Raw genomic sequence first — 27,469 nt, 5'->3', positions numbered from 1 at the left:
TAATAAAGCCACCCCTTGCCATATGTGGTGAAAATGGATTCCATTCTCCAATCCCCCCCCCTCAAAAAAAAATCACTCTCAAAGGCTTGTGGAGATGTCACCTGATCATCCATCAGAAAGAGCAGATGTCTCAGCCTCCTGATTCATAAGCAGCTTTCACTCACTGGGAGTGAGTTAGTTGCCTAAGAAATTATGGCTATTCTCTCTAGGTGTATAAGCAAGCTAGTAAACCTCCAAATGTATTACAATCACATGACAAAATAATGTCATAAAATTTTCTAATCCAAAAATTCTATCCTGGGCTGGGGATATGGCTCAAGCGGTAAGGCGCTCACTTGGCATGTGGAGGCGCTGGGTTCAATCCTCAGCACCACATAAAAATAAAATAAAGATGTTGTGCCCACCGAAAACTAAAAAATAAATATAAAAAATTTCTCTCTCTCTCTCTCTCTCTCTCTCTCTCTCTCTCTCTCTCTCTCTCTCTCTCTCTCTTAAAAAAAGTTCTATCAGTTCAGTTTGGCAAACACCATTACTGTACCACACCTTTCCCTGTAGAGCCCTACAGTATGCATTTTTATCGCAAAGTCCTGCAAAAATAAAACTGTTTAGACTAGCATTTTGCCAAACTCTTTTTGACAACAGAGCTATTCTATTCATCCAGATTAAGATCTCAGAGAATTGAGTTTTCAAACATGGACCTGATGCTACATTACCACAAATGATATCAGTTTAAGGTCTTTGAGACCAGCCCCTGATGAAATACGAAAGAAGGCTGGGTAGGGGGTGCGAAGGAGATGCTCTGAAAGAAACTGATTTATGGGTGTCATTCTCTGACTAGAACTTTGTATAAATACCAAATTGCACTTAGTTCAATTTATGAGGTTAAAACTTAACAGAGATTTCTAAAAATTCAGTTCAAAGGATCCATTTTACAAGTATGGAAGATACTTAATTTGATCCCTTTCAAAAAGCCCCAGGTATTTTCACTGATTACCCATTGACAGGAATTATCAGTACATGTGAGCTACTAAGAAGATAGGGCTGAGTCAGTGGTGGGTCCTCACATCCCAACAAGGAGATGAAAGGTGATTCCACTTTGATGTAACCAGAACATTACAGTCCACTTCTGCTTTGTTCTAGGTGTCATGTCGACAAAACTATGTTCAAATTACACAGTATTTCCCTCTTCTCTGTGGGGGATAAACAAGATCCCCTGAAACTGTGATTATATGCCTATGATAAAGTTTAACTTATAAATGAGGCACATTATGAGATTAATAAAAATAATAATAAAATAGAACAATTATAACAATATACCAAGTAAAAATTATATGGATGTGGGCTCGCTCTCTCTTGAAAAATACAGGACTCCTCCTTTATCTGCAAGTTGGCTTTCTGCAGTTTTGGGTACCTAAAATTAAAAACGATGAGTTGTTTATTTTCAAAATTTTCCATTTAATATTTTTGGATTGCAGTTGACTGAAACCACAGAAAGTGAAATTGTGGTCAAGAGAGCCACCTCATGACAGAAGAACAAGGGGTGAGAGGGTAAAGATGAATGCTGTATGAAAAACTAAAAAAGGAGGAACTATATGTTCCTTTACACAGGCTGTAGTGGAGATTCCACTACATTCTACATTTTATGTTCTGTCAAATATACAACTTCCTACACTGGTCCAAGTTAACCCCTGACCTTCACTGCTAAGATCTGCGCCCTCAACCCACAGGTAGGGTTGAGATACAGCCCTATCCCCCTGACTGACAGTCCACCAGGGGGTGATTCAGCCACTGTACCTCCTGTTCCACAGAGGGCCAAAGGGGTGGTCTTGGCAAGAGCCCTTTCACCTTCAAAGCAAACATCTTGCAAGTACCTATACAACATAACAGAATGCAGGATAAAAGGGCCAGACCACTTATCCAATGATCAGATGTTTGTTATTTGAATTCTTTTTAATTTTTCCCTGCGTTATTCCACAAAGGATTACAGCTAAACTTAAATTATCAACCTAAATGACCTTATAGTGTGTCTGTAAAAGAACAAATTCACACAAAGCGACTTAAGAACATATTCATCAACTTTCATTAGTTTGTCAAATGATTTCTTAAGGCGTATTCATTAGCTTTTAGATATTTTATTAAGTTATTTCTTGAGAATTTATATGCCAGTGTTAAGCATCATGTGAAAGATACAAAAGTAAGATAAGACTTCTTATCTACCTAAATTTGTCAGTGAGTGAGGGACAAGGACCGCTACAGAGCAAGAGATGCAGCAAGGAATGAAGTATGTCAGAACAGGAAAGGGCAGGAGGCCCTTCAAGGCCACTGTGCAAGTTAGAGCAGAAGCGTTGTGACCAAGTGAACATATCCAGTCAGCCAAGTGCAGGAGCTGGGCCAGACTCCGGGAAACGAGGGGTGCACAAGCCAGACTGCCCCTCCCCTCAAGAGTCCAGAGCCCTACAAACTAAACAACCCTGTAGACATGAGTGCGATAGATCCTGACCTTGTCCTAGTGTCAATTGAGGGTGAGGACCCAAAGTTGAGGAGTGCAGCAGTGGGTGAGGGTGCTTGAGAGCCAGCGGGGGTGGGCAGAGCAGGCTCAGTGACTGCAAGGCACTAAAGAGAGAGGGGCAGCTGAGAGACCCTGCAGGACCGAGAAGGTGGAGCTTCAGCACAACAACAAAGGCATTATGTAGGAATTCATTCATCACTGGACATTTTTAGGAAGCATAGCAGAGTTTTGGTAGATCAAGACAGTGCCCTCATTTAAGGTTATAGCAAAAGGGATTGAGGAAAGAGGATGGATTTGGCATTTAAGAAGAAAGTATGATCATTGCTATCACCTCACAGAACTCTTCCCTAGGTATCATCCGAGTACCCTGCATGGATAAACTCACTAATGCTCTGATTGGTCCATTCTATCCATGGGAAGACTGAGACATGGGGCCATTAAGTAACTTGCCAACATCTCAGGCCAGTACATATGAAAATCAGGATTGGACACCAAACAGCCTTGCTCACAAGTCCTCACTCTTTCCCTGCACTTGATGTCACAGATCAGGGGACTGTCACAGGCCAGCAATCCCAGCTGTCTTCCTCTTCTGGCAGAGTAGGATTCCAGGGGCACACCACCCCTAGCCTGGAATGGGAAATTCTGACACTTTCCTGCCTCCTTGGAAGACAGGCGCTCAGTGATGCATAAGCCATGCTCTTGACTTTACAAAAAACATGTGCCCACTCCCCTTGTCCTACTTTCTGCCATTTCTGTGCTCATGAAATCCACGCTCACCGGAATTTTCCACATTGTGGTTAATAAAACAGAACAGAAATGGATCCAGTTCCAGCCTCCTCTCTGAACTCCTCCCAAGACTTGTAGGATGCTGCAGCCCTTGGGAAAACAGAGTCTTTAAAGGTCAAGCCCCACCACCCCCAGTGCTTTCTTGTTCCATAGGTACTGTGCCAGAAAAATCTTTGATATCCGTGTGAAGCATATCCCTGGGCCTGTCTTTTCTAAGTTTAAGTTCCAGTGTGGCTCTTCAAATTCCCTTTTAACCTCAGTATTTCAAAATGCATTCTAGTTTTCCTGTAGTAATTAACAAAAATAAATAGGTTCAATTCAATTAAAATGAGAAGAATCAGGAAATGAGCTTCCCCAGAGGCCGCACCGGGGCGTGTGCTGATATTACTTCCTGTGGCATATCTGCTTAGAGCCTGAGGGTTCATAAGTGATATCACAGGCCTTATCTTTGATGGCTGGTTAAAATATAACTCTGCTGGGCACAGAGATGGCCTTTCAAACTGTCTGAGACTGTGGGACAGAGACCCATGAGTGGAGTTTTATCTAAGTTCAAATAGTCTAATCTCTTTGTCCCCAAATTGTCTCTGATTTAAGACCCTCTGGCTGATTAGCCAGAATATGTAAACAGTTCTTTCCTCCCCTTTCCCAACCCTTCTCTGAAGACTGATGTTCTCAGAGAACCTCACACCATGTTGAAGTTGTGCTGCTCCTTTAAATCCCTGAGCCTGAAGAGTGGGGCAGGGCTGGGGTGGAGCTCCGTTGGATTTATTAGATTCACACAATGACAGGACTTACTTTGTGGCACAGGGCCAAGGTGCGGAGATTTTTGTTTTGTTTTGTTTCTGGTAGCCCAAGCAGCTTTTGGCCCAGCAGGCAAGTTTCACTTCAAGGCCCCCCGGCAGGGCTGTGAAGGCCAAGGTCATGATGGTGGTCTTGGGAACTGAGGACTTGGTCGGTTCAACAGCATGCTTTGATTCCTAGAGCCCCTGGTCTCTACCAAGGTGGTCACATGTGTACCTGGACAGAAAGAGGATTCTGTTGGGGAGGTGTTTGGGGTGGCTGGCACATGCTTAGTGCTTAAAGCTGTCAGCAAATGTTATTATTCAATCATTCATTTATTCAATCATTTATTATTCCATAAATGGTTACAATGTGTCCCAGATACCAAATCTTCTGTTAGGCATTTAAGGAGACAGAATGAAAGTTAGTCCTGGTGGTTAAACCAGGCTGGAAATGCCTTCTGAAGTTCCCCTTTGAGTTTCATGAACAACACAAAACACATACACACACACAAGAAAAAAAAATTAAAGAGAGAGGTAAGAAAGCAGTTTACTAGTCCTCTGTATAGGGCTATTACTATTACTTGCTGCTCTAGGTCTGTGCAACATCTATGCAATAGCTTCCACAGAGGAAAAATGAATGAAATAAATACAGGGTAGACAGAAAAGAGACAGCAAGGGGTATTGAGAGAAAGAAAGGGGTAGAGAAGAAAGAGGGAAAGAGAACCAGTGAGCTAATACAGCCTGGAATGCAGAGGTTAGGTCTGTCCAGGCAAGCAGCCAAGCATAATTAACCCTTTTGAAGAGTTCATCATATTTAATAAGCAGAGGTCTTATTCTTTTATAAGACACAGGGCTAGCAAAGCACAGACCATTGTCACCATCCCATAAATCAAAAGGGAGATTAAAGTGAGGAAGGAGTCAGCCTTTGAAGAGAGATCATAGCAAGAGTGACAGGAACAACAACAAAAAAAAAGATGAGGTCTGTGTTTGGAAATGTTTCCTCAGCTCCGAGTCCTTCCCATTCTCTTTCCACACCCACTCTTAAGTAATAATTCCTAACTTGGAAGTATATTCCAGAGAAGAAGCTTCTACCTTCTTCTTGAAAAGACATGAGTCCTGTTCATCCTTATTAGCTAGCACAGGGGACATCTTAGGAAGGGAAGCATTTACATTGAACAGCATCTTAACATTTAGGAGCTTTCCAGGTAATACAAAGGAGAAGGAGTAATCCAGGTGTATCTGAGGTATGGAAAGCAGTTGATTTTTTTCCAAAAAGAGAAAAGCACTAAAGACCTCAAAACTAGCACCCAGAGAATAATTCCTGGTGCATCTTTGTGAGGTACTACTTTCAGAGGATGGCTGGTTTTGTCCTAGAAAGAATTTTTTAATTTTACTCTTCTGTCAGGTCAGTTAATAATTTCCCACTTAGGCTCTATACAAAAATATGAAGAATTTGCCAGAAAATGTAAGAAAACATTCTTGTCTACAGATATTCCCTGCAGCTGCTCTAGAGTGGAGATGTCTCCCTAGCTACAAAACACCAGAGTAAAGGAGAGTTTGTTAAACCCATTCATTTCCATTTGGTGCACTTCAGCCAGCACTTCTGTGCTGAAGCACCAGCTCTGTGCTGAAGAGTTCATGATCATCAGCCAGAAAGGAAGGGGGAAATGCAGCCGACTCTTCTGGCTAAAGAGAAGGAAGGTGTATTTATGAGTAAGTGGGGGAGGCCGTGGAACAAGCAACATGAGATGTCTGCAGGCTTGACCACCTCCCAGCTTTTGCCTGCCAGTATGGCCCTGCACAGGGAAGGTGGGCTGCCAATCTCACAACAGACTGGAGCTCAGTGAGGCCCAAAGGAGCTTTGGCTCTGCTGGGCAGTTGTCAAACAAGAAATAGAAGCCAGAAGTAGCCCCCATCTGCCAGCAAGCATAGAGGTGCATAAGACAAGGACACCAGAAGGCTCGTGGGTAAGGACAGTATTTGAGGGATAATGTCTCTAGAATTCAACTTGTGTTGAGTGCTATGCTAGATGCATTGCAAGTATTACTATTTTTTTTAGCAGTGATTTTGACTATAAAAGAATTGTGGAGGCAGCCAAGGAATTAGTAGGGAATAGTACCTTGCAGAAGAATATCCAATATCAATGTAGTTTCAATTTAAAATCAAATAAACCTGGATGAAATTTTTTTTCACTGGCAGATTGTGTATGATAGTTCAGGAAAGCATGAGAAAAGCATGGCTTAAATCCATCCAGAAACTCTGCTTTGCCCCAGCCTGTTGAGGTTGGCATCTTCCTCCTTGCTGTGAAGATAAGCTGCATGCAGGGAAGGTAAAGCCTGGCAGATGGAATGGTTGGCAAGTTCCACAGCAAGTGCCAAGACCCATTCTCCACCTGACAGCTGAGCTTGCGCTCAGTCACTGGCCTCTTCTATTTGTAACTTGAGTGATCAGATGGAGAAAAAGTAATAATCTGCCGCTAGTTAAAACTTTCTTTTCTTGACTTTTCATTTATTCAATAAGTTGATAACTTCTAACATTTACCAGCCACAAGTATCTGTGTCCTGCATTCAGAAGTAGGAAGACAGACTCAAACCCAGTCCCTGGCATCAAGAAGTGTGGCATGACCTTGACATTAAGTTCAGATGCATGAGGACCATCTTCCCATTACACTGGTCATCTCACAAACAATTCACTGTCTCACTGCAGAATCCCTTGTGTTTCAGGGCATGAACTACCTGGAAGACCGGCGCTTGGTGCATCGTGACCTGGCAGCCAGGAATGTCCTAGTGAAGACACCACAGCATGTCAAGATCACAGATTTTGGACTGGCCAAACTGCTTGGGGCTGAGGAGAAAGAATACCATGCAGAGGGAGGAAAGGTAAGGAACTGACTTGTAGATCAGGGAGCATTTTCCTGATAACAGAGACTGGGATCTCAACTGATGTAGGGGATATTTGCCAACATTCTGGGTGAGGTCTCAGCACAACCACAGGCAACTGGGTCTAGCCTGGGTCTTCTGCTTTGGAAGTGGGGTTTGCCTGCAGAGGGAACAAAGATGTTTCTGACATGGTCAGAGGATATAGTCATCAACATCTCCAGGCGATCATTAACAAAGGTTAGTTCTCAACCGCTCCCTTCAGGACTTAAGCACCCTTCAAAAGAACAGCTGGGAAATGCCACAGCTAATTTGGTGGCACACTGCTGTTGAGAATGTCTCAGAAGTATAAAAAGCTGTCCTCCCTATGTTCTTGTGAGAGCTCCCATGGATCTCTGTGACTTTTGCATAGAACTGGCATTGAGTATACGTTCCTTGCCCTCCATCTGGCTTAGGATGGGTTGTCACAACATTGCCACAACATTGAGAGATACATGTTCTCACACAGGTCCCCCTCCTAGTGGGGACACATATAGCCACACCTCAGCTATATTAGCTGTACCTTTCTTGAGTTTCACCCTGACCTGCATAACTCCAGGCAGTCATCAACCTTGTGACATTGGTCCCTGAAAAAGCACCCAAATGCTGAGTAGCTATAATCACTGTCCACTACCAGGGTCCCCAGCTTACCAGAATTGCCAGTGGCCCCAAAGGTCCTTCACTGTAGCATTCCTGAAGCCAGCTCTGAGGGGGTACCAGAGTAACCCTGTTCATTGGTGGATTTAAAATCTCTTCTTGCTGGGAGGCAGCCTTTGGCCTGAAGTCCCAGTCAGGAACGGTAGCCTGGCTTCTCCACTTAGTCATTTGTAATTACTTGTAGTGTGATTTAATTTTGTTCAACAGAGAGAAGCTAATAGTAGTCTTAATGCTTTATCTCTCATCATCTGAAGGTGCCTATCAAGTGGATGGCTTTGGAATCAATTTTACACCGAATTTATACCCACCAAAGTGATGTCTGGAGCTATGGTGAGTCAAAATCCTGATGCTAATGAATTTGTGCTAAGGCTAAGCCAGGTTTTGTTGTTTGTTAGTTTACAGTATAAGCACTGACATGCAAGTGTTTTCATTTAAGATAATGACTAATAATAACATGATAGTTGCTCTCTATTATACTGAGAAAATCCAACAAAGGAAATTTAGTCTACTGGAATAAATGTAACTACAGAAATCAATAAATTCATGTGGCAGAGAGAGGGTCATAGGAGGGGCAAAGAACTGGAACTTAGAACATACCTGTACCTATGAAGTCAAACCAAAAGTGACCTCATGCTATGAATTCGGGGGGTTTTCCCACATTTCGGGGGAGGGGCGCGGGAGATTGAACTCAGAAGCATTCAACCACTAAGCCACATCCCCAGCCCTACTTTGTATTTTATTTAGAGACTGAGTGTCACTGATTTGCTTAGTGCTTCACTGTTGTTGAGGCTGTCTTTGAACTTGGGATCCTCCTGCCTCAGTCTCCCAAGCCGCTTGATTACAGGCATGCGCCACTGCATCCAGCTTTTCCCACATTTTTTATTAGTGCATTTAGTTGGACATGATGAGATCTGTTTTTACATATTCATATGATATACAAATATGTTGTAATTTGGCCAATATCAATTCCCAGCACTTGCTCCTGCCTTCCCTACCTTTTACTTCTTGGTCCCTCTCCTCTATTGGTCTCCCTTTGATTTTTAGGAGATCCACTCCCACCTTTCTTTTTCTGTTTACTCTCTAGCTTTCATATATGAAAAAATGCATACAATCCTGGACTTCCTGCATTTGACTTATTTCACTTAACATGGTGGTTTTAGTTCCATCCATTTTCCTGCAAATGCCATAATTACATTTTCCTTTATGTATGAATAAAATTCCAGTGTTTATATATACCACATTGTCTTTATCCATTCATCCATTGATGGACACCTAGGTGGGTTCCACAGTTTGGCTACTATGAATTATGCTGCCGTAAACATGAATATGCATGTATCACTGTAGTAAGATGCTTTAATTCTTCAGAGTAAATACCAAAATGTGATATAGCTGGATCATATGGTTGTTCCATGCCTGGTCTTTTAAGGAATCTCCATACAGATTTCCATAGTGGTTGTATTGATTTACAGTCCCACCAACAGGGTAAAAGTATTCCTTTGTCTGCATATCCTCTCCAGCACTTATTATTTTTTATATTCTTGATGACTGCCATTCTGATTGATATGAGATGAAATCTCCCTGTAGTTTTGATTTGCATTTCCCCAGTGGCTAATGATGTTGAACATTTTTTTTCACGTACTGTTAGCCATTTGTTTTTCTTCTTTTGATAGTTTGTTTACTTCATTTGCCCATTTATTAATTGGGTCATTTGGGTTTTTTGGTGTAAAATTTTTGAGCTCTTTATGTATTGTAGATATTAATCCTCTATCAGAAGAGTAGCTAGCAAAGATTTTTTCTCCCATTCTGTAGGTTCTCTCTTCGCATTCCTCATTTTTTCCTTTGTTGTGCAGAAGCTTTTTAATTTGATGCCATTTTACTTATTAACTCTTGGCATTTTAATGAGCTTTAGGGGTGCTGTTGATAAAGTTATTGCCTGTGCCTAAAAGCTGGAGTGTTGACCCTCATTTTCTTCTATGAGTTGCATAGTTTCTGGTATAATTCTGAGGGTTTTGATCCATTTTGAGTTTGATTTTTGTGCAAAGTAAGAGATAGGGTTTAGTTTCATTCTTCTAAATATGGATAACCAGTTATCACTTTTTAAGTATTTGTTTATAAGGCTGTCTTTTCTCAATGTATATTTTTGGAACCTTTGTCAATGAGCAAATGACTGTAGATATATGGGTTTTTCTCTGTCTTCTCTTCTGCACTATTGATCAATGTGTCTGCTTTTATCATGCAGTTTTTGTAACTATAACTCTGTACTATAATTTGATATAATTATTTTTTAATATTTCATTTTATTTCTATGTGTTGCTGAGCATCAAACCCAGTGCCTCTTGCATACTGGGTAAGTGCTCCACCACTGAGCACAACCCCAGCCCAAATTTAATATAATTTGAAGTCAGGCATTCTGATACCTCTGGCATTTTTCTCTTTTTTAAAAATATAATATATTTTTTAGTTGTGGATGAACCTTTATTTTTATTTACTTATTTTTATGTGGTGCTGAGAATCTAACCCAGTGCCTTACACATGATTGCATGCACTCTACCACTGAGCCACAACCCCACCCCCATCTGACATTGCTCTTTGAGCTCAAAATTGCTTTGGCTATTCTGTCTTTTATTCTTCCAAATGAATTTTAGGACAGTTTTTTCTATTTCTGTGAAGAATACAATTGGTATTTTGATGGGGATTGCGTTGAATCTGTATATTGCTTTTGGTAGTACTCATGCCATAAATTTGAAGTGAACTAAAGAAAGGCAACAAACAAGGTTTCACGGGGAAGGGTTTCTCAGTAGAGAAATAAGCTTTTCTGATGAACTGACTCTGTGGCTGTTATTTCATGTAGTAAACGGTGGTCTTTTCATATCTGAGAGAATGGCTCCACAAACATGTACATGAGGATGTCTATGGGCAGAAAAAAGGGGGGGGGGTAGTTACTGCTTCTCCCTCTGGTGAGAACCATCTCCCAGGACCTGATTCTGTTTCCTTCTCTGAATCCCAGTGTAGCCATGCCAGGCCCTGCTCCATCCACACAGGTACTACCTCTTCCCAAACCTGCCTTTTATGTTCTTACTTTGTCCTGAGGCTATGAGGTATGAGGGCCTTACCTGTTAAGAAATGGTCACTGACCCATGTCATTGGCAGCTGTATCAAGCACCAGTCATCTGTTATCACACTTGGTCTTCAAGTTTCACCCAGCAATCCACCGAAAGGCCAGAAAATACCTTATTATCTACCTTTATTTATAAAGTGTCAGCTACACACAGCTATTTACAGCAACAGGGTGGAAGGAAAGAATCTCCCACCTCTATTGAAATATAAATTTGGGGAGAGTGATCGTGAGATAAATTTCCAAAGAAAACTTAGTCATTATCACAAAAGCGAAATAATTCAGATTAGTAATTTTTCTTTTAGCAATTTTTCTTTTCCTATAGTGTTATTAACTTGATGATTTCCAAATATGTAACTTTTTTCTCTTTATAATTTCATGAGTATCTTTTCTGTTAGAATGGAAGTTTTTCAAAGGCAGAGATGTTTGTCCATGAATGGATAAGTGAATTTTGATATGTACTCATGAGCTGAGTTTCCTCAATTAGTGAAATAGAAAAGGAAATAAGGCTCTCCTCATACCTTGTTGCTTTAAGCACTTTTCAAGATATGTCTTCTCCCCAAGAGGCACCCCCTGGGACCTGGCCCTGATCACTCCACCATCCCCATATGAATCTGGCCCCTGCTTCCCCCAGGGAAAGCACAGAAGTAGCTCTTGTTTGTCTTCTCTGCACATTTTACACTCTCGCCTCTACTCTTTTTAACTGTATCAGGCTTCTACTTCTCTGTTTATCATCCTTCTTTGCTTTTCAAAATAAAATCTGAACTCCTAACCATAGCCCACCAGATCATAAATGATCTACACCTCAGTTTTGCCTGTCCCATGCAGCCATGGTATATGCTTGCCCTCTAGTATGTGCCAACTCAGTCCCATTTGGACCACACTTGTCACATAAATGAGAACTCTCTTGAATTCAGGGACTTAGTGTCTTCCAGTGATCACAAGTAGTATCAGAAAGTCAAAGCAATCATGCATCTGTAATTGTGTGATTATAATCTGCTGTAGCTGGCAGTACACAGGAGATATTAGACCATGAACCTGAGTTTTCAGTTTAAAAACCATATTCAGGGGCTGGGGATGTGGCTCAAGTGGTAGCGTGCTCGCCTGGCATGTGTGAGGCACTGGGTATGATCCTCAGCACCACATAAAAATAAAATACAGATATTGTGTCCAGCTAAAAATAAAAAATAAAAATATTAAAAAAAATATTCAGTCACTCTTCTCTTCAGTCTCTAGTTAAGGCAAAATATTCATTTTAATAAATTTGGGGCATAGTGTGTTTTATTAAGGAGTTCAAGATAGGGAATTCACACAGCCTCCTGTTCTTCATGATCTACCACCCATTACCCCACTCCCCAACCTTATCAATTGTTCTCAAACCTAAAAACTGGCCTTCCCACAAGAATTCATTGAGCATGTTTAAAATCACAGTTAAATGGGAATTGGTGGGACAGTTTGAGAATCTTTTATCTGAAATTCTTGGGACAAGAAGTGTTTCAGATTTGGGGGCTTTTTAAATTTGGGGATTTTAAAAAATATTTTTTAGTTGTTAATAGAACTTTATTTTATTTATTTATATGTGGTGCTCAGAATCAAACCCAGTACCTCACACATGCCAGGCAAGTGCTCTATCACTGAGCCATAGCAACAGGCAAAAATTTGGGAATATTTACATAGACTTCAAAAGTGGAGCATCCTTAATCTGAAAATCCAAAATCATTGAAATACTCAAAAATCCAAAATTTCTGAGTATTATGTCAGTGCTCAAAACAATTCAGATTTCAAAGAAGTTGGCTTTTGAATTTTTGAAGTGGGGATGTTTAACCTCAATGTCTGCAGAGAACAAGTCTGGAAAAAATGGGTCATTAGACTAACTGGAGGTTAGGATACACTGCCAGAGTCCTGTGGCTGTTCAGAACCCAGAGCTCATCTGAGAACATTGACTCCAAAATTGACACTGCTTCAGTTTATTTTAATCATGATTGTTGATTGGCTTTGAAACAGAAATTGTGATGTTTCTGTGTTTATTGAAAGGAGTATAAGGCTGGTGCTGTAGTACAGTGATAGAGCGCTTGCCTAGCATGTGAGGGCACTGGGTTCCATCCTTAGCACCACATAAATATAAATAAATAAAATAAAGGTATTATGTCCATCTACAACTAAAAATATTTCTTTAAAAAAGGAGTATAGGCTTTTCTGTTTTTTTTTAAATTATTATTATTTAGAAACATGCAGTTTACAACCTTTTTCAGAATCTCCATCTTAGTGTTCCACAGGTACAAGGTTCGGGGGTAGATGTGTGAGTGTGTGACTCGTACTCCCCAGCAGGATCACTCTTGTGCAGCCAGAATCATCTTTGTCGTTTTCAGTGTGTTTACTGAGGCTTATTTACCATTCATAGCTCAGTTACTATTTGCAAGCGTTGTGCTAAACATTTCAGTTATATGTCTTACTTGATCCTCCTGACCATCTTATGAGACTAATGCCATTATTATCCCTCTTGATATACAGGTAAACTGAAGCTTCCAGCAGTTAAGCAAATTGCCCAAAGCTATTGAAACATAAGTTTTTCAACCCTGAGAAATAGTAAGCAACAATGACAACTGAAGACAACTAGATGTTATGATTATTGTTGACTCACAATGTGACTGCTTTTTTTTCTTGTTTCATCTGCTCAGGAGTCACTGTTTGGGAGTTGATGACTTTTGGGTCCAAGCCTTATGATGGAATCCCTGCAAGTGAGATCTCATCCATCCTAGAAAAAGGAGAGCGCCTTCCACAGCCTCCCATCTGCACCATTGATGTCTACATGATCATGGTCAAGTGTGAGTGACCGGGGTGACCATCCATACTCCGTAGCTGAACCTGGGCACTCAGAGCACCTGCTGCTCTTGGCCAAATAGCTCAGGCCTTTTATTTCCTGAAGAAATGTTATCACATTCTTTGAGGCAGGCATCCAAGTCCAGAAACATCTGTAAAGCATTCTTCAAAAAACACTCCTTTGGGCTGAGATTGTGGCTCAGTGGTAGAGCACTCGCCTAGCATGTGTGAGGCACTGGGTTCAATTCTGAGCACCACATATAAATTAATAAATAAAGGTCCAACAACAACTAAAACCAAACAAACAAACAAAAAAAAAAACACACTTCTTTGACTCAGTGAGCAATGTGACCTAACATATGCACATATTTGCAAGCAAATAAATAAAATGGAAGATTTTCATAAGCCATTACAGCAAAATACTCCCTTCCCTAAGTTGCTCAATGAAATGCAGAGCTGTCCAACATTTTGAAGCCTGTTACCAGAGAGACTGCATGTTTTTAAATGCCTAACAATGAGTAATCACATAAGGCTGATAGAATCAACATTTCTGCATTAGATTAAATCTTTGAAACAGCAGATTTATGTGAGGTCTTCTGTCTATAGCATTTAAACATCTTAATAGAAATAAGAGTGCATGATTTGATTGGTGCTATTATTCTACCAGAATCACAAGTGAACTGGGCTCTGAAGGTAACATCACACGTGTGATAAGCGTTTGCATAAGAGGAGGCCCAGGGAATATGAGGAAGACAAGATAATGTAAATATTAATGCCTTTCTGAACTTTAGACCACAGAGTTAACCTATTTTCACCGCCTCAGTTTGGGCTGAGGAAGCTGGAACCCAGAGAGGTCACATAATTTGTCTAAGGTCACATAGCAAACTGACCTAAAAATAGCTTGACATCCTGCTAATGGAAAATAAATATGAACCCTCAAGAGGCATGAGGATTTCCAAGTCGACAGCCTTGCCTCCAGCTTTCTGAATCTAGATTTAGATAGTTGTATAATCCAGTGCACCAGTGTGATTGCCAAAAGCATGCTCCTAGGGAGGGCACTGGCTTAGGCAGAGCCCTGGATGTGATCGTCAGCACTGGAAAAAATATAAATTATCAATAGAAAGGCACTGAGACAGCCAGTCCTGTCCCTTGCATGAATGGTGACTGAGTGCGGATGTAATGAAACCTTCAGGGTGGAGAAGTCTCAACTCTAAGTTCCTCAAAGCCTTGATATATCTCTGAATTGAAAAACTACTGAGAGTGACTGTTGAGTGAGTACTTAGTCTAGATACTCAGGCACCCTACTGTCAGAGTAGGTCATAGATAGCAATTGCACACCGCAATGCTTTTCCGTCACTGAAGGTGATAATACAAGAATGCTGAACCTAGGAACAGCAGATGTATAAAAATTAGAGAATGATATTGTTATTCCAATTCAAAATATGGTGTTATCATGCTCTTTAAATGGTAATTAGTGCTAGCATGCCAAGACTGAAAAGTCTATCACAAAGATTAGGTTCCTTCATAATTTATTTGTCTAACAGGACAAATGACAGTAAATGCTTTCTTTAAGCAGAGTCATCTTTAGCATTTCTTCCAGAATTCTAATTGCCATCTTGCTTCATTGTTCCTTAGGCTGGATGATAGATGCAGACAGTCGCCCAAAGTTCCGGGAGTTGATCGTGGAATTCTCCAAAATGGCTCGAGATCCCCAGCGCTATCTTGTCATACAGGTACTAAGACCACAGTTTGCACTTCCCTTGATAAAAGTTCCTCGGATGAGCATCACATGTCACTGTGCCAGTATGGCCTGTTTCTGGGTTGTGTTATTAAAATCTTCCTGAACAGTAGAAGAGCAAGCCTTGGTCATAACACAGACTGAAGTAAGCAAGGTTCTATGGTGGTTTCCATCCAACTCCATGTCACCATCCCATCTGAACTTTCCCACTCAGACAGTCTTTCTCTCAGTTCCTTGTGTAATCTCACATTTCCATTCACCAAAGCCCTATCTTGGTTCAGTAGAGAAGCAGGACTTTGTAGTCAGGCAAATCTGGTTTCAGATCCCTGTGTCGACGTTTGCCCTATGTCATCTCCAACACCTCCTTACCTAACATGGGAATAGCAAAACCAAGCTCGCAGGATTGTTTTAAAGATTCATCAAAATAACATGCAAAATACATTGCACTACACTTAACAGCGTAGTATACTTTCAATAAATGCTTCTACTGTTTCCCTTCTCTTCTAAGTTGATTTCATTGCCTATGCATTTTATGATGTGCAAGGAGTAATGTTTTATTCTAAGGTGCACATACATAGTTGGAGAGGTAACAGTTATACTTCAGAAAACTGCAAGATTTATATTAATACCTAATTGGCCAATATACAGGCACCTGCTAACAATGGACCCCTATTCCTGTAGCCAGGAAGTAGACTAGCATCTCTATGGCCCTTTTTAAAAAAATTTTATTTGTTCTTTTTAGGTACACATGATATTAGAACGTATTTAGACATATTATACATACCTAGAATATAACTTCTGATTCTATGGTTGTACATGATGTGGAGTTTCACTGGTTGTGTATTCGTATATGAACATAGGAAAGTTATGTCTGATTCATTCTACTGTCTTTCTGTTCCCATCCTCCTCCCTTCCCTTCATTCTCCTTCACCTAATCCAATGAACTTTTGTTCTCCCCTCCCCAACCCCCTATTGTATATGAGCATCTGCATATCAGAAAGAATATTTGGCCTTTGATTTTTTGGCTTATTTCACTTAGCATAATATTCTCCAGTTCCATTCATTTATGGGGAAATGCTATAATTTCATTTTTCTATGGCCATTTTTAATGGTCTCAAAATTTCTACACCAGGGGGATGAAAGAATGCATTTGCCAAGCCCTACAGACTCCAATTTTTATCGTGCCCTGATGGATGAAGATGACATGGAAGATGTGGTGGATGCTGATGAGTACCTCATTCCACAACAGGGCTTCTTCAACAGCCCATCTACATCTCGGACTCCCCTCTTAAGTTCTCTGGTATGAATCAGTCTCTCTCTCTCTCTCTCTCTCGGTTTGAATAAATTGTGTTTGAGAGAAAATGACAACCATCTAGTAGTACTCACATCAAGAAAAAGGAGAAAATTTTGACCAAATGGTAAATCCCAAATCAATCAAGTGAGTGTAAGTATCATCAAGTCATTGTTATTGCATTGCAACATTGATTGTAATCATTGATCGTGATCATTTTGGGTTTGCTGTGGAACAGAATGAAATCAAACCAACCTACTTTTTCTAAGGCTAATGATTCAAGACAAAATTAAGTACCTTCAAACATATCCACTCCCCTGAATTCAGTGAGAATGTACAAGTGTACCAGGAGAAACATCTCTGTTTCTTTTTCAGAGTGCAACCAGCAACAATTCCACTGTGGCTTGCATTAACAGAAATGGGGTATGTACAAACACTTGATGACATGAATTAAAGTACAGCTCTGAACCACTGTTCTATTACACCTGGAAAATGCTCATCTTAACCCAGATTTCTTTCTGCCTGTTTTCCACCCAGTATAGTTTCCTAGACGCTTACCATAGAGACAGCAACTAGCTGTTACATATCACAGTGCAATTCAAAAATGTAGTTTGTGGACAAGCAGCATCAGAACCACCTGGAACATTGTCAGAAATGTGAATTCTTGGGATACCACCCAGACCTACTGAAACAGGACCTCTCAATTTGGAGCCTAATAATGTATGATTCACCCAGCCTTCTGAGTAATGCTGGTGTGTGATCAAATATGAAGCCTGAATCTAGACATGCACAGTATATAGTACAGATGCCATTAACCACATGTGGCTACTTAAATTTTAAATAATTAAAATAAAATAAAATATAAAATCCAGTTCTTCACACATTTAAAATGTTCAGTAGCCACTTGTGGCTAGCAGCTGCTATTCTCAAAGAACACATATGACAGGTCCTCTCCATCATGATGGAAAGTTTTGTTGGACAGAAGTCTTGATCAGGACTTCACTGCTTGTCCAGAGATCTGTGGCCCAATAGCAGGGGCATGACCTGAGGGCATCTCAGAAATCCATGCTCTCAGGCCCTGCCCCATACCCACCGGATTGGAATCAGTAAATTAATAGGATCTCGGATAATATATCCACAGTGAAATTTGAGTAATACTGATTATGGTAACCTTGCCTAACTTGCTCTCCAGCAGAGTTGTCCCACAAAGGAGGACAGCTTCTTGCAACGGTACAGCTCAGACCCAACTGGTGCCTTGACAGAGGACAGCATAGATGATACATTCCTCCCAGCACCTGGTAAGTGGCTTGCTCAGGAAACAGTCATGCATACTAGCCCCCTCAACCCCAATCAGCAGTGCCTGGTCCTTATTCCCTGGAACCTTTCTAGCTGATCCAGAGGCAGAGACTATGGCAAATTTGTAGATAGAATGAAGGGAGTAAGAAGCAGATAAATACAAAGTGACCAAACATGTACAAGTTCTTTGTGTTGCATTTAAATTGTCTCTGTTTTGTTTTTGTTTTTGCTGCAGGTTTGCTTTAGAAATGAATCTACAGATTTTGTAGAGTTTGAAGCAAATAGCAATATTATCCGTGTGTGTGTGTGTGTGTGTGTGTGTGTGTGTGTGATACATATATTTTCTTTTCTCCTGGCTCCATTCCTAACTATGAAACATGTGTCTTCCTAATCTAAGCTTTAGCTGCAGACATTCACACTGTGTGCACAATTCACACACACATACGCAAATGAAGGCAAGCTATCCTCTGAGAATTTTAAATTTACAAAAGATACATGTGTGCATTGCTTCAAGTACAAAAATGAACACAGTTTATTTTACAGTAGCTTCCTTACCTTCTGTGATCGGTTGCCTCATTGAAGAGATTCACAGGGTTCACAATGAGCCATGGAATCCTGCTTTGTTATTTTGGAATGATGCTTTTCTCATTATTTCACTTTTTTTTTCTATTTCAGAATATATAAACCAGTCTATTCCTAAGAGGCCTGCAGGATCTGTGCAGAACCCTGTCTATCACAATCAACCCTTGCATCCAGCAGCTGGCAGAGACCCACACTACCAAAATCCCCACAGTAACGCCGTGGGCAACCCTGAATATCTCAACACCACCCAGCCTATTTGTGTCAACAGTGCATTTGACAGCTCTGCCCACTGGGCCCAGAAAGGCAACCACCAAATTAGCCTGGACAACCCTGACTACCAACAGGACTTCTTGCCCAAGGAATCCAAGCCAAATGGCATCTTTAAGGGTCCCACAGCTGAAAATGCAGAATACCTACGAGTAGCACCACCAAGCAGTGAATTTATTGGAGCATGACCATGGAAGGTAGCATCAGCCATAAAGATTCTAGACTCTTCAGAAACCCAGGACCAAGCCACGGCAGCTACTTCACTCCTGATAGCCATGCCTTTGTTAACTCTCAGACTCGTTTTACCACTGAGCTCTGATCAGCTCCTTTCAACCAGGAAGTGCCCCATCCTTGGATGCACTTTAGAAAGTTGTAGGCTCATTCCTTGATAATCAAACTGTGAAGCTTCCACAAAAAGGCATCCAGGAAGAAAGCTGTCCATTTGTGCTGAAGTTTAACTTTCAGTGAGGTATATTAGAAATATAAATTTAAAAATATATAAGGACTTTTACTGCTTGGGGGTCTTTGGGATTTTTAATTTTCACTATAATTATGATTTAATGGGCTCTTCCAAGGACAAAGAAACTTGCTTGTAGCTCTTGCTACACTGAGTTGATCCAGGCCCAACTGTGACCAAGAAGCATGGGCTACAAGTCTTCCAACTAGCACTTGATTCCACTGGCTCTACTTCAAGACTCTTCCATTGCAAGACAACTAAATATACAAGAAATCCTGCATGTCCTAAGCAGGCCAGATTGATTACTGAATCAAATCAAAGCAGGTACAATAGGATAAGCCACTTTGTTCTTTCCTGGGTGAAGAAGAATTGAAGGGGTTGAATTCTCCTTCAGGCTTACTTTTGTATAAATGTTTCCATGGTACTACTCCCCATTAGGTTACAGTATTTTCTAATTATGAGTATTAGACTTGTTTATTTTCCATTCAATTGTTTTGAAACTTAATATGCTTTCCCTGTCTTGATGTCGTGACATCAGCAAAAGAAGATGGTACGTCAAAGAATAACTAAGAGTTTGTATTTGGGCCATCAATGTTCAGACAAATAGCCTTTATTTAAGATGTACATAAAGGACCATGGTCCCCAAATGTGAGTCTCAGATGAAATGCATTAGGTCCTTGGGGGAATTGTCATGAGACTACAAAAATGATACTGCTCTTAAAACTTATTTCACCTTCACAACTCTTCACACACACACACACACACACACACACACACATACACACACACAAAAAAAAAACTTGTGGAAGATAATCTTTTTTATTTCATCTCATTTTAAAAGTTTTTTCATTTGTTTGCTTTTTACTGGAAGGGTATGTGTCCCTGCCTGCTAAGCTAGCCCCAAAACCCCTCCTAGCCCTTCATGAAAGAATATCTAGGCCCTAAGTCTACTATGCAAGAACAAGCACCCAGCATAGGCACATTGTACAGGTGCAGAGAAAGACAACATTATAAGTAGAGTGGAATTCAAATGGCAAATGTGAAATTAGAGTTTGAAATTGATAAGGGTGCTTTCATATCTTTAGATGTTTTAAGGGGGGAGAAATTCATCCTAAAACAATGCCCCTATAATTTGACTATTCAACTAGTTAGGATACCAACATTTTCCCCCTAATTTTCTTATCTTTGCAACCTAATTGGTTAAGAGCAATTCTTTAATGTTTTAAACCCTCATTGTCAACATTTTCTCCTTCCATCTCATCAAGGAAGAAATTCCTATTTTAAGAAGTCCACAATATAGTAAGGGAAGTGGACTTATAAATACTACCCTTATAGCAATATGATAAATATTGTATATCAGCTAAATACCAAGAGCACAGAGCAGGCAAGAGTGAATTCTTCCTGGGGAGACCTAGAAGGTACATCAAGGAGGTGATATTGCAGCTGGGCCTCTAACATGACCAAAGTCCAAGCTACAAGGGAAATGAAAAATATATTCCCAGCAGAGGGAATCGCAACCAAGAAAACATTGCTGGAGAAATTTACGGATGAAGTAGGTTTAAAGGCAATTTCAGTCATCTTGACATGCTGCTCCTTTAAGCTGGAATTAGGTTTGCAGCATTCCCCAGGTTCCCTAAATGTCCCCTTCTTTTCTGAGCTACCATCTCTCAAAATGATTAGTGAGAAGATTAAGGAACATTCTAAGAATCTGAGATGTGCCATTATCATAAAACTACTTTCATTATCTATTCACCTCAGTACTCAGAATGGAAAGAAAAACCTTAGTCAATGTGTATGCAGACATGGGAAACAGAATGACTCACTTTCTGCTGTCACTTATTTGTCAAGAAGCAGATGATTTGTGAGCAAGAGCAATCTTAAGTCAGTTGAATTGTAGCAATGAAATTCTACTATTTTTGTACTTTGGAATACTTTCCTATAACAAAATAAACTACAAAAACTATTCAAATTTGCTTTTCTTCTCTTTGTACTTCAATTTTTCCTGCATAAAATTTTATTTCTATTTATTCTAAGATTGTATTTCCCAAAATGTTCTGTGTCTATTCAGGGAGACATTCAGGCTATGAGAACTGCACAGTCAGAGCCCTCTTAAGGACCCCAGTGCCTTACTTGAGAGGAGCTACCCATTATTTCCATATCACAGCCCTGACAGGTCCAATCTCAAAGTTCCCTTCCATTCTTCCTCATTGATAATCAGTCCCTAATATATTCCTGAGCATGTATCTGCTAATTCCTCTTCTTTCAGTTCCTGGAAGGCCTCTGCCTGTGGCCTTAGCCTCAGATCTGGCCTTTAGAAACAGAGTCCAGAGGAAAGTGAGAGTCAGGAACTAACATTTACACCACATCACAAATCTTGCATACATCTTTTCACAATGTGTAAGAAGTCTCTATCATTGCACACTATGAAAAATACTTACCACCTCGTGATTTTAAAAAGGATGAATCTTTCAAACTCTAAATTTGTTGTGAGTTCGGTTGCCACTGTTTTCTATAGGTAGGAGCCTAATGGAGGTACTGTATTACATTCCAGCAGAAGATGAGAAAGCATAGGTATTTGTTGCAAGTTATTAAGTTTGTTTTAGACCCTCCACCTAAGCTGCAGACATTGAAGAACCATGGATTATGTAAGTGCAAAAAGAGTTTGTCCCAGGCTGGGATGCCCTTTGGAATTCTTGGTTCCAATCAAAGGATTCTGATTTGTTTTTCTCAGGTGCAGCCAAAATCATGGACTCTTCAGGGTATTCCCCCAGGTTATCCCATTGTGCACCAAATTTTCATGCACCAAAGATTTCAGAATCACTTGTGTAAATGGAATGTCTGAGAGGGCAAGCGTTGGCACTCACCAGTGGGACTCCCACCCACACTCACTCACATCAAGTTCTCTGGTTGCATATGGGTAGGATGCAGTTGTTGCCTGATGTTAACAAGGCAGGTCTCACCTTCACTGCAAACAAGAATCCTGAGAGTTTAAAAGAGATGTCTAGAGTCTCTGGATACCAATTCAAACAGAATCTCAAAGGTTTTTCCCACTTCATTCTAATATACAAATCTCCAAGGTCTCCTTTAGCTGCACAAGCCTACAGCAAGCCTATATCATGCTCTAAGTCATGGTAGAATAAAAAAGCCTGGGTAGTATACAGATTCCCATGTCACAGAAAGAAAAATACATAGTTGTCCCTATGCCTAAGACTTGGCCACTACTGACCATTCCAAAAGCTTCCAATTCCTTACTACCAGCAGTTTATGCTGAAATTAGCTAATATCCAAATCTGAGCCTTGATAGCTTTATCAGGCTATCAGGTTATCAAAGTGTCCTTTATCAGGACACTTGGCATTTTCTAAAAAGTAAGTTGTAAAAATCAGCCTCCTTCCCCCTACCCCCACTAAGTGAACTGCTCCCTCTTAAGAGGCAGCTGTTGAAACTGCCCTTAATCTGTACTTTGTATTTCTTTCTTTTGATAAGCACACATTTTTATTATAACACAATGATCTGTTTATATGTCCTTGCCTGAAGCTATAAAACCTTAACTGAACAGAAATCTCTGCCTCTTTTCCCAGCCACACCTGCCATACTAGGGACAAACATCTTTGTACTATTAAAAAAGACACATTCAGACAGGATTTGAAATGTAAATCTATTTTTGTAACTTTTTTTGCAGAATATTGTCCTCTTTATGTAGCACTGATCTTTGTAAAGTATATTCTTAGGAAACTCATTTTTCTATTAAAGGAAGTACTTTAGAAAGACTGCAATAGAATTAAAAATTGAAGTTGAAATCTTTGCTTAAAAGGGTTAAACTAAAGCAGGAGAAATCTTTCTTATAAGAAGGTACAGCCTCATTGCAGAGCTAAGTTGGGTCATTGTCATGGTGAATAGAAGAAGCATCAATTCAATATTTATAAAATTAGAAGAGATAAAAAGCCCACTAACTTAGTGTTGATCTGAATCAGGTTCTGGTCAGTCTGTTATAGAAAAAGATCACTGTAGGGATTACTGTCTGTTATTACTTCTAGAAGAATCCAAATGCATATATACTCTGATCATCTGCCAATATGACCTTATAAATGTAACAAAAGCAATAATATAGCACTTTGGGGTTTATATATGCTAATCTGACTTAACACAAATTATTTTGATTTTATATTTACAATTGATATTCATTTATCAATACAGACTTAGAAGTATATAGACAGCCATAAAAATGTTCAACATGTTTATGAAATCTACCAAGAGTCTTATCATAACCAACCTAAAGAAGCTTCCCTGGCTACACCTTGAAATCACCTGGGGACCTTTCAAAACCCTTAAAACCCAGCTATATTTGAGACTAATTATACCATTCTCTATGAGTGAAACCCAGGCATTTGTACTTTTTAAAACTCCTAAAGTCATTACAAATCACAGCCAAGGTTGAGAGCCATCAGAAGAGCCACAGGGACCTGGACTTGCAGGTAAATTCCACAGAGTGAGTGATTCCCAGGCCGAGAGAATTCTAAAACACAAAGATAGCATCTGTCACTGAGAATCAGGAACCTGGACAGAGTTCCCATGATGGCTGCCCATGCACTAGAGGGCAGAATGTCTAACCAGTGGAGAGAAAGCAAAGGAAATATAAAACAGACACCTATATTTCCTAAGTCTGTCTCTCTATTAAAGGCCAACTGGTAGTAAAATAGAGGTATAGTGACTATTCCTGCTGCTTTTGCAGCTGACATTGTTGCCCTCCCAAGTGACCTTTTATTTTCCAGAGGGAAGGATAACCTTGATCTATCAGTTACATTACAAAGGGTAGACTTCAAGAGGATTGGTAAATAGTCGAATGACTTTTACAGAAATAAAAGTGCAAGAGGATTTTTATACTTTTTTCATAAACTATACCTAGGATAAAAACTGAAGCAACTAATTGTGGTTTTGCTTTTATGTACATCTGCACAGTCACAGTGTATCCTTTGAGGTCCTAAGCTTGTCATGCCTGAATCACAAGCAGAAGGATTAAGAATCCCCACCCCATCACCTAGATAGACATTTTTAGATGCATTTACTTTCTTTTTTTAAAAAAAAGCCCTATTGACATAAATTTGACTACAAAATAATACTGCTGTATAATCTCTTGGAAATTAAGAGATCCCATGGATCTGATGACTGGTATTAGAAGTGATGATGTAACTGATTAACACCAGACAGCAATAACTTCTTGTTAGTAGTATTCAAACAATAGCTTTAGAGCATCTTTATGTGGTACGTGTTAACCTTGTAAAGTTTTGCAATGTACAAATGGAAAGCAAGATTCTCTTTTATATGTTTTATACTGTTGATCAGAACATGATTGTATATTATTAAAACACTAGATGTATACTATTCATTGTTCTTTACTCCTAAGTACCTTGTAATAATATTATATTCTTTTTTAACAGTGCAGTGTTGATTTTAGCTATTCACATTTGACCAACTACAGATGTTCTTTCCTAATAATGTTATTATTTATTTATTTATTGGGTATTTTTGCTGTGCTGAGGATCAAACCCAGGGCTTTGTACATACTAGGCAAGTGTTCTACCACTGAGCACCACACCCACTCCAACTGGTAACTTTAATTTTTTTTTTATTTTTTTTTATTTCTTTTTTTTTTATTGGTTGTTCACAACATTACAAAGCTCTTGACATATCATACTTCGAACAATAGTTTCAAGTGAGTTATGAACTCCCATTTTTACCCCAAATACAGATTGCAGAATCACATAGGTTACACATTCACATTTTTACATAATGCCATACTAGTGACTGATGTATTCTGCTACCTTTCCTATCCTCTACTATCCCCCTCCCCCCATCTTTTCTTTCTATCCCATCTACTGTAATTCATTTCTCTCCTTATTTTTCTTCCAATTCCCCTCACAACCTCTTTTATGTAGTTTTTTATAACAATGAGGGTCTCTTTCCATTTCCATGCAATTCCACTTTTCTCTCTCTTTCCCTCCCATCTCGTGCCTCTGTTTAATGTCAATCTTTAATTTTTTTTAATAATTAATGAACTTTATTGTTAAAGCATGTTTAGGGTCACAGTAAAACTGAACAGAGAGTACAAGGAGCTTCATATAGCTCCTTTCCTTAAATACAGCCTCCCCACTCTCAACATTCTCACCTCAGTGGTTGGATAAGGTTTTAATGGGAAAACCTACCCACAAGCCAGTTCAGTGATTTCTTTTGTGTGACTCCTTGGATTCTCCTCACATGCCAGGTACTCTTAATCACATTCTGACTCAAACTCTTCAGATAGCATGGTCACTTCTAGCCTTTTCACACTCTTGTTATAGAGGTAAGCAAACTATATAAAAAAAAAATACAGGTTCTAGCCAGGTGTGGTGGTGCACACCTGTAATCCCAGCGTCTTGGGAGCCTGAGGCAGGAGGATTGCAAGTTCAAAGCCAGCCTCAGCAAAAGTGAGGTGCTAAGCAACTCAATTAGACCCTGTCTCTAAATAAAATACAAAATAGGGTTGGGGATGGGGCTCAGTTGCCAAGTGCCCCTGAGTTCAATCCCTGGTAACAACAACAACAACAAAACCCAAGTTCTGCACATAACACATGAATGAATAAGGAAAGTTTTCTCAGTTGTTCTATCCATGAGAGTGAGAGGGGATTTGAACTCAATAAGAAAAAGTAAAGCTCTATCAAGAGCCAATGATGCCTCTGAAGAAAACAACTCTCAGAAACTCAGAGCCCAAGACTAAGGGCTAAGGTAGGAATGTCAAGGGCAGGAAGAGCAGCACACACTCACTGTGCTGGCTTGAGAGTGCAGCTAGCACCTGGAATCAGCGCCCCCCAAGCAAATGGGATGGTCCATGGAGCTTTCCATTTCTTTGACTTTCCAGTAGATTCTGACTCCAGAGAATTAAGCCGAGGCCCTCCTGGTCATAGCTTTCCCTCCAGCAGCTGGTCACCACACAATGCTCTACCTTGTTTCTTTTACTCAGGAGAACTGAGAGCAGGAAACTAAGCTCTGCTGGCTCCAACCACCCTCTAATGCCTGCACTGTTGACTCTAATCATTTCCAGGAAAGTTGCTGTTTTGTTTTTGTGATGTTCCTTTTTGAGGCTGTGAGTCGCCTACGCATAAGCGTAAGATAAACTATAATTCCATGTGGAAGAAGGACTTTAGGATAACTAGGTTCATGAAGAACAAGAAAGTCAGGAACTTTCCAAGTTTTCTCTCTGGGCACAGCGTTCAGTATGTGGCCCATCAACCTCCCTGGCTTCTGTCCTCCCTCTCTGCCCCATTGCTATCCTGCTTCCTGGGCCTCCTCACCCTGGCCGCCTGGGAAGGCCCCTGGGAAGACTCTCAAGCACATTTTTAATAAGAATTAAAGCCTTTGATTAGGAAGTTTAGTCCCATATATAAAAAAGCAAATTGCAGCAAATGAGGCAAACATGAGGTGTATTCTGGGTCCCCAGTCTCCTTTAGCCTGAAACGTAAAAGTCATAGCTAAGTGAAGGTCATGATTTACAGCTCCAGCTAAATATCCATAACCTCATGACAAATTCACTGGCATCATGGTCCTTCCACCGTGCCCAATAATTCTAGCTGAAACTCATGCAGACAAAATTTCAGCCTGAAAGATTTTGCCTTTAGGCCAATTATCATATAAGAGAGATTATAACTATCTGGAGAAAAAAAAATTCTAAGAAGAATGGAAGTGTCTATGACAGAGGACTGGGTTGCTCCTCCTGTTTTGTCTTGGGTTTTCCCTTTGGTCAGGGCTTGGACCACCTCTTGAAGGCAAGTACCCAAGCTTTGAGATACCCTTGATTCCTTTCCAGCCCTCGAGAACTTCCATCTCTCCCAAAAAAGACAATTAAAACTTGGGTAGATACTGGATGCAGTGACTGGGAGTCTGTAATCCCAGCAACTCAGGAGGCAGGGGGAATATTACAAAGATGCCAATTCTCTCTGAATATTACATAAATTGCATCTTATTCAAATGAAAATTCTGGTGGTTATTTTGGGGAGTATGCATTTTATAACTTGGAATCTTGCAAAGAAAATGTACCTCGGTAGCCAGCAGCATTTGGAAAACAATTGAGTAGTGATAGCAGTGATATATAAATACACCATGCAACTATAATAATTAAACTGTGCAATGCCAATGTAAGCACAGAAAATCATTAATGGAAAAATTTAGAAATTTGGAAATAAAATGTAGTATATAGTACAAGTAATATTTTCAGATAGTGGG

At 40.1% G+C, this 27,469-nt stretch overlaps 1 protein-coding gene across 3 annotated transcripts in view; it reads left to right on the top strand.

Annotated features, from left to right (window-relative positions):
- Positions 1-24,286, top strand: part of Egfr (epidermal growth factor receptor) — a 200,328-nt gene extending 176,042 nt beyond the window's left edge. For 2 of the 3 annotated variants that reach the window (XM_078039717.1, XM_078039719.1), the window contains exons 21-28: positions 6,801-6,956; positions 7,904-7,979; positions 13,443-13,589; positions 15,220-15,317; positions 16,455-16,622; positions 16,989-17,036; positions 17,806-17,911; positions 18,585-24,286. In XM_078039717.1, the coding sequence (XP_077895843.1) occupies positions 6,801-6,956; positions 7,904-7,979; positions 13,443-13,589; positions 15,220-15,317; positions 16,455-16,622; positions 16,989-17,036; positions 17,806-17,911; positions 18,585-18,946 (1,161 nt within the window). In that variant the 3' untranslated portion in view covers positions 18,947-24,286. The remainder of the gene's footprint in view (positions 1-6,800; positions 6,957-7,903; positions 7,980-13,442; positions 13,590-15,219; positions 15,318-16,454; positions 16,623-16,988; positions 17,037-17,805; positions 17,912-18,584) is intronic. The other variant, XM_078039718.1, reaches the window with a different exon arrangement.
- Positions 24,287-27,469: the final 3,183 nt, after the last annotated feature.

This window comes from Ictidomys tridecemlineatus, chromosome 2, assembly GCF_052094955.1.
Source record: "Ictidomys tridecemlineatus isolate mIctTri1 chromosome 2, mIctTri1.hap1, whole genome shotgun sequence".
In the NCBI taxonomy this organism is placed as follows: Eukaryota; Metazoa; Chordata; class Mammalia; order Rodentia; family Sciuridae; genus Ictidomys; species Ictidomys tridecemlineatus.
Note: the sequence above shows the minus strand (reverse complement) of the source record. Positions and strands in the feature narration are given on the sequence as shown.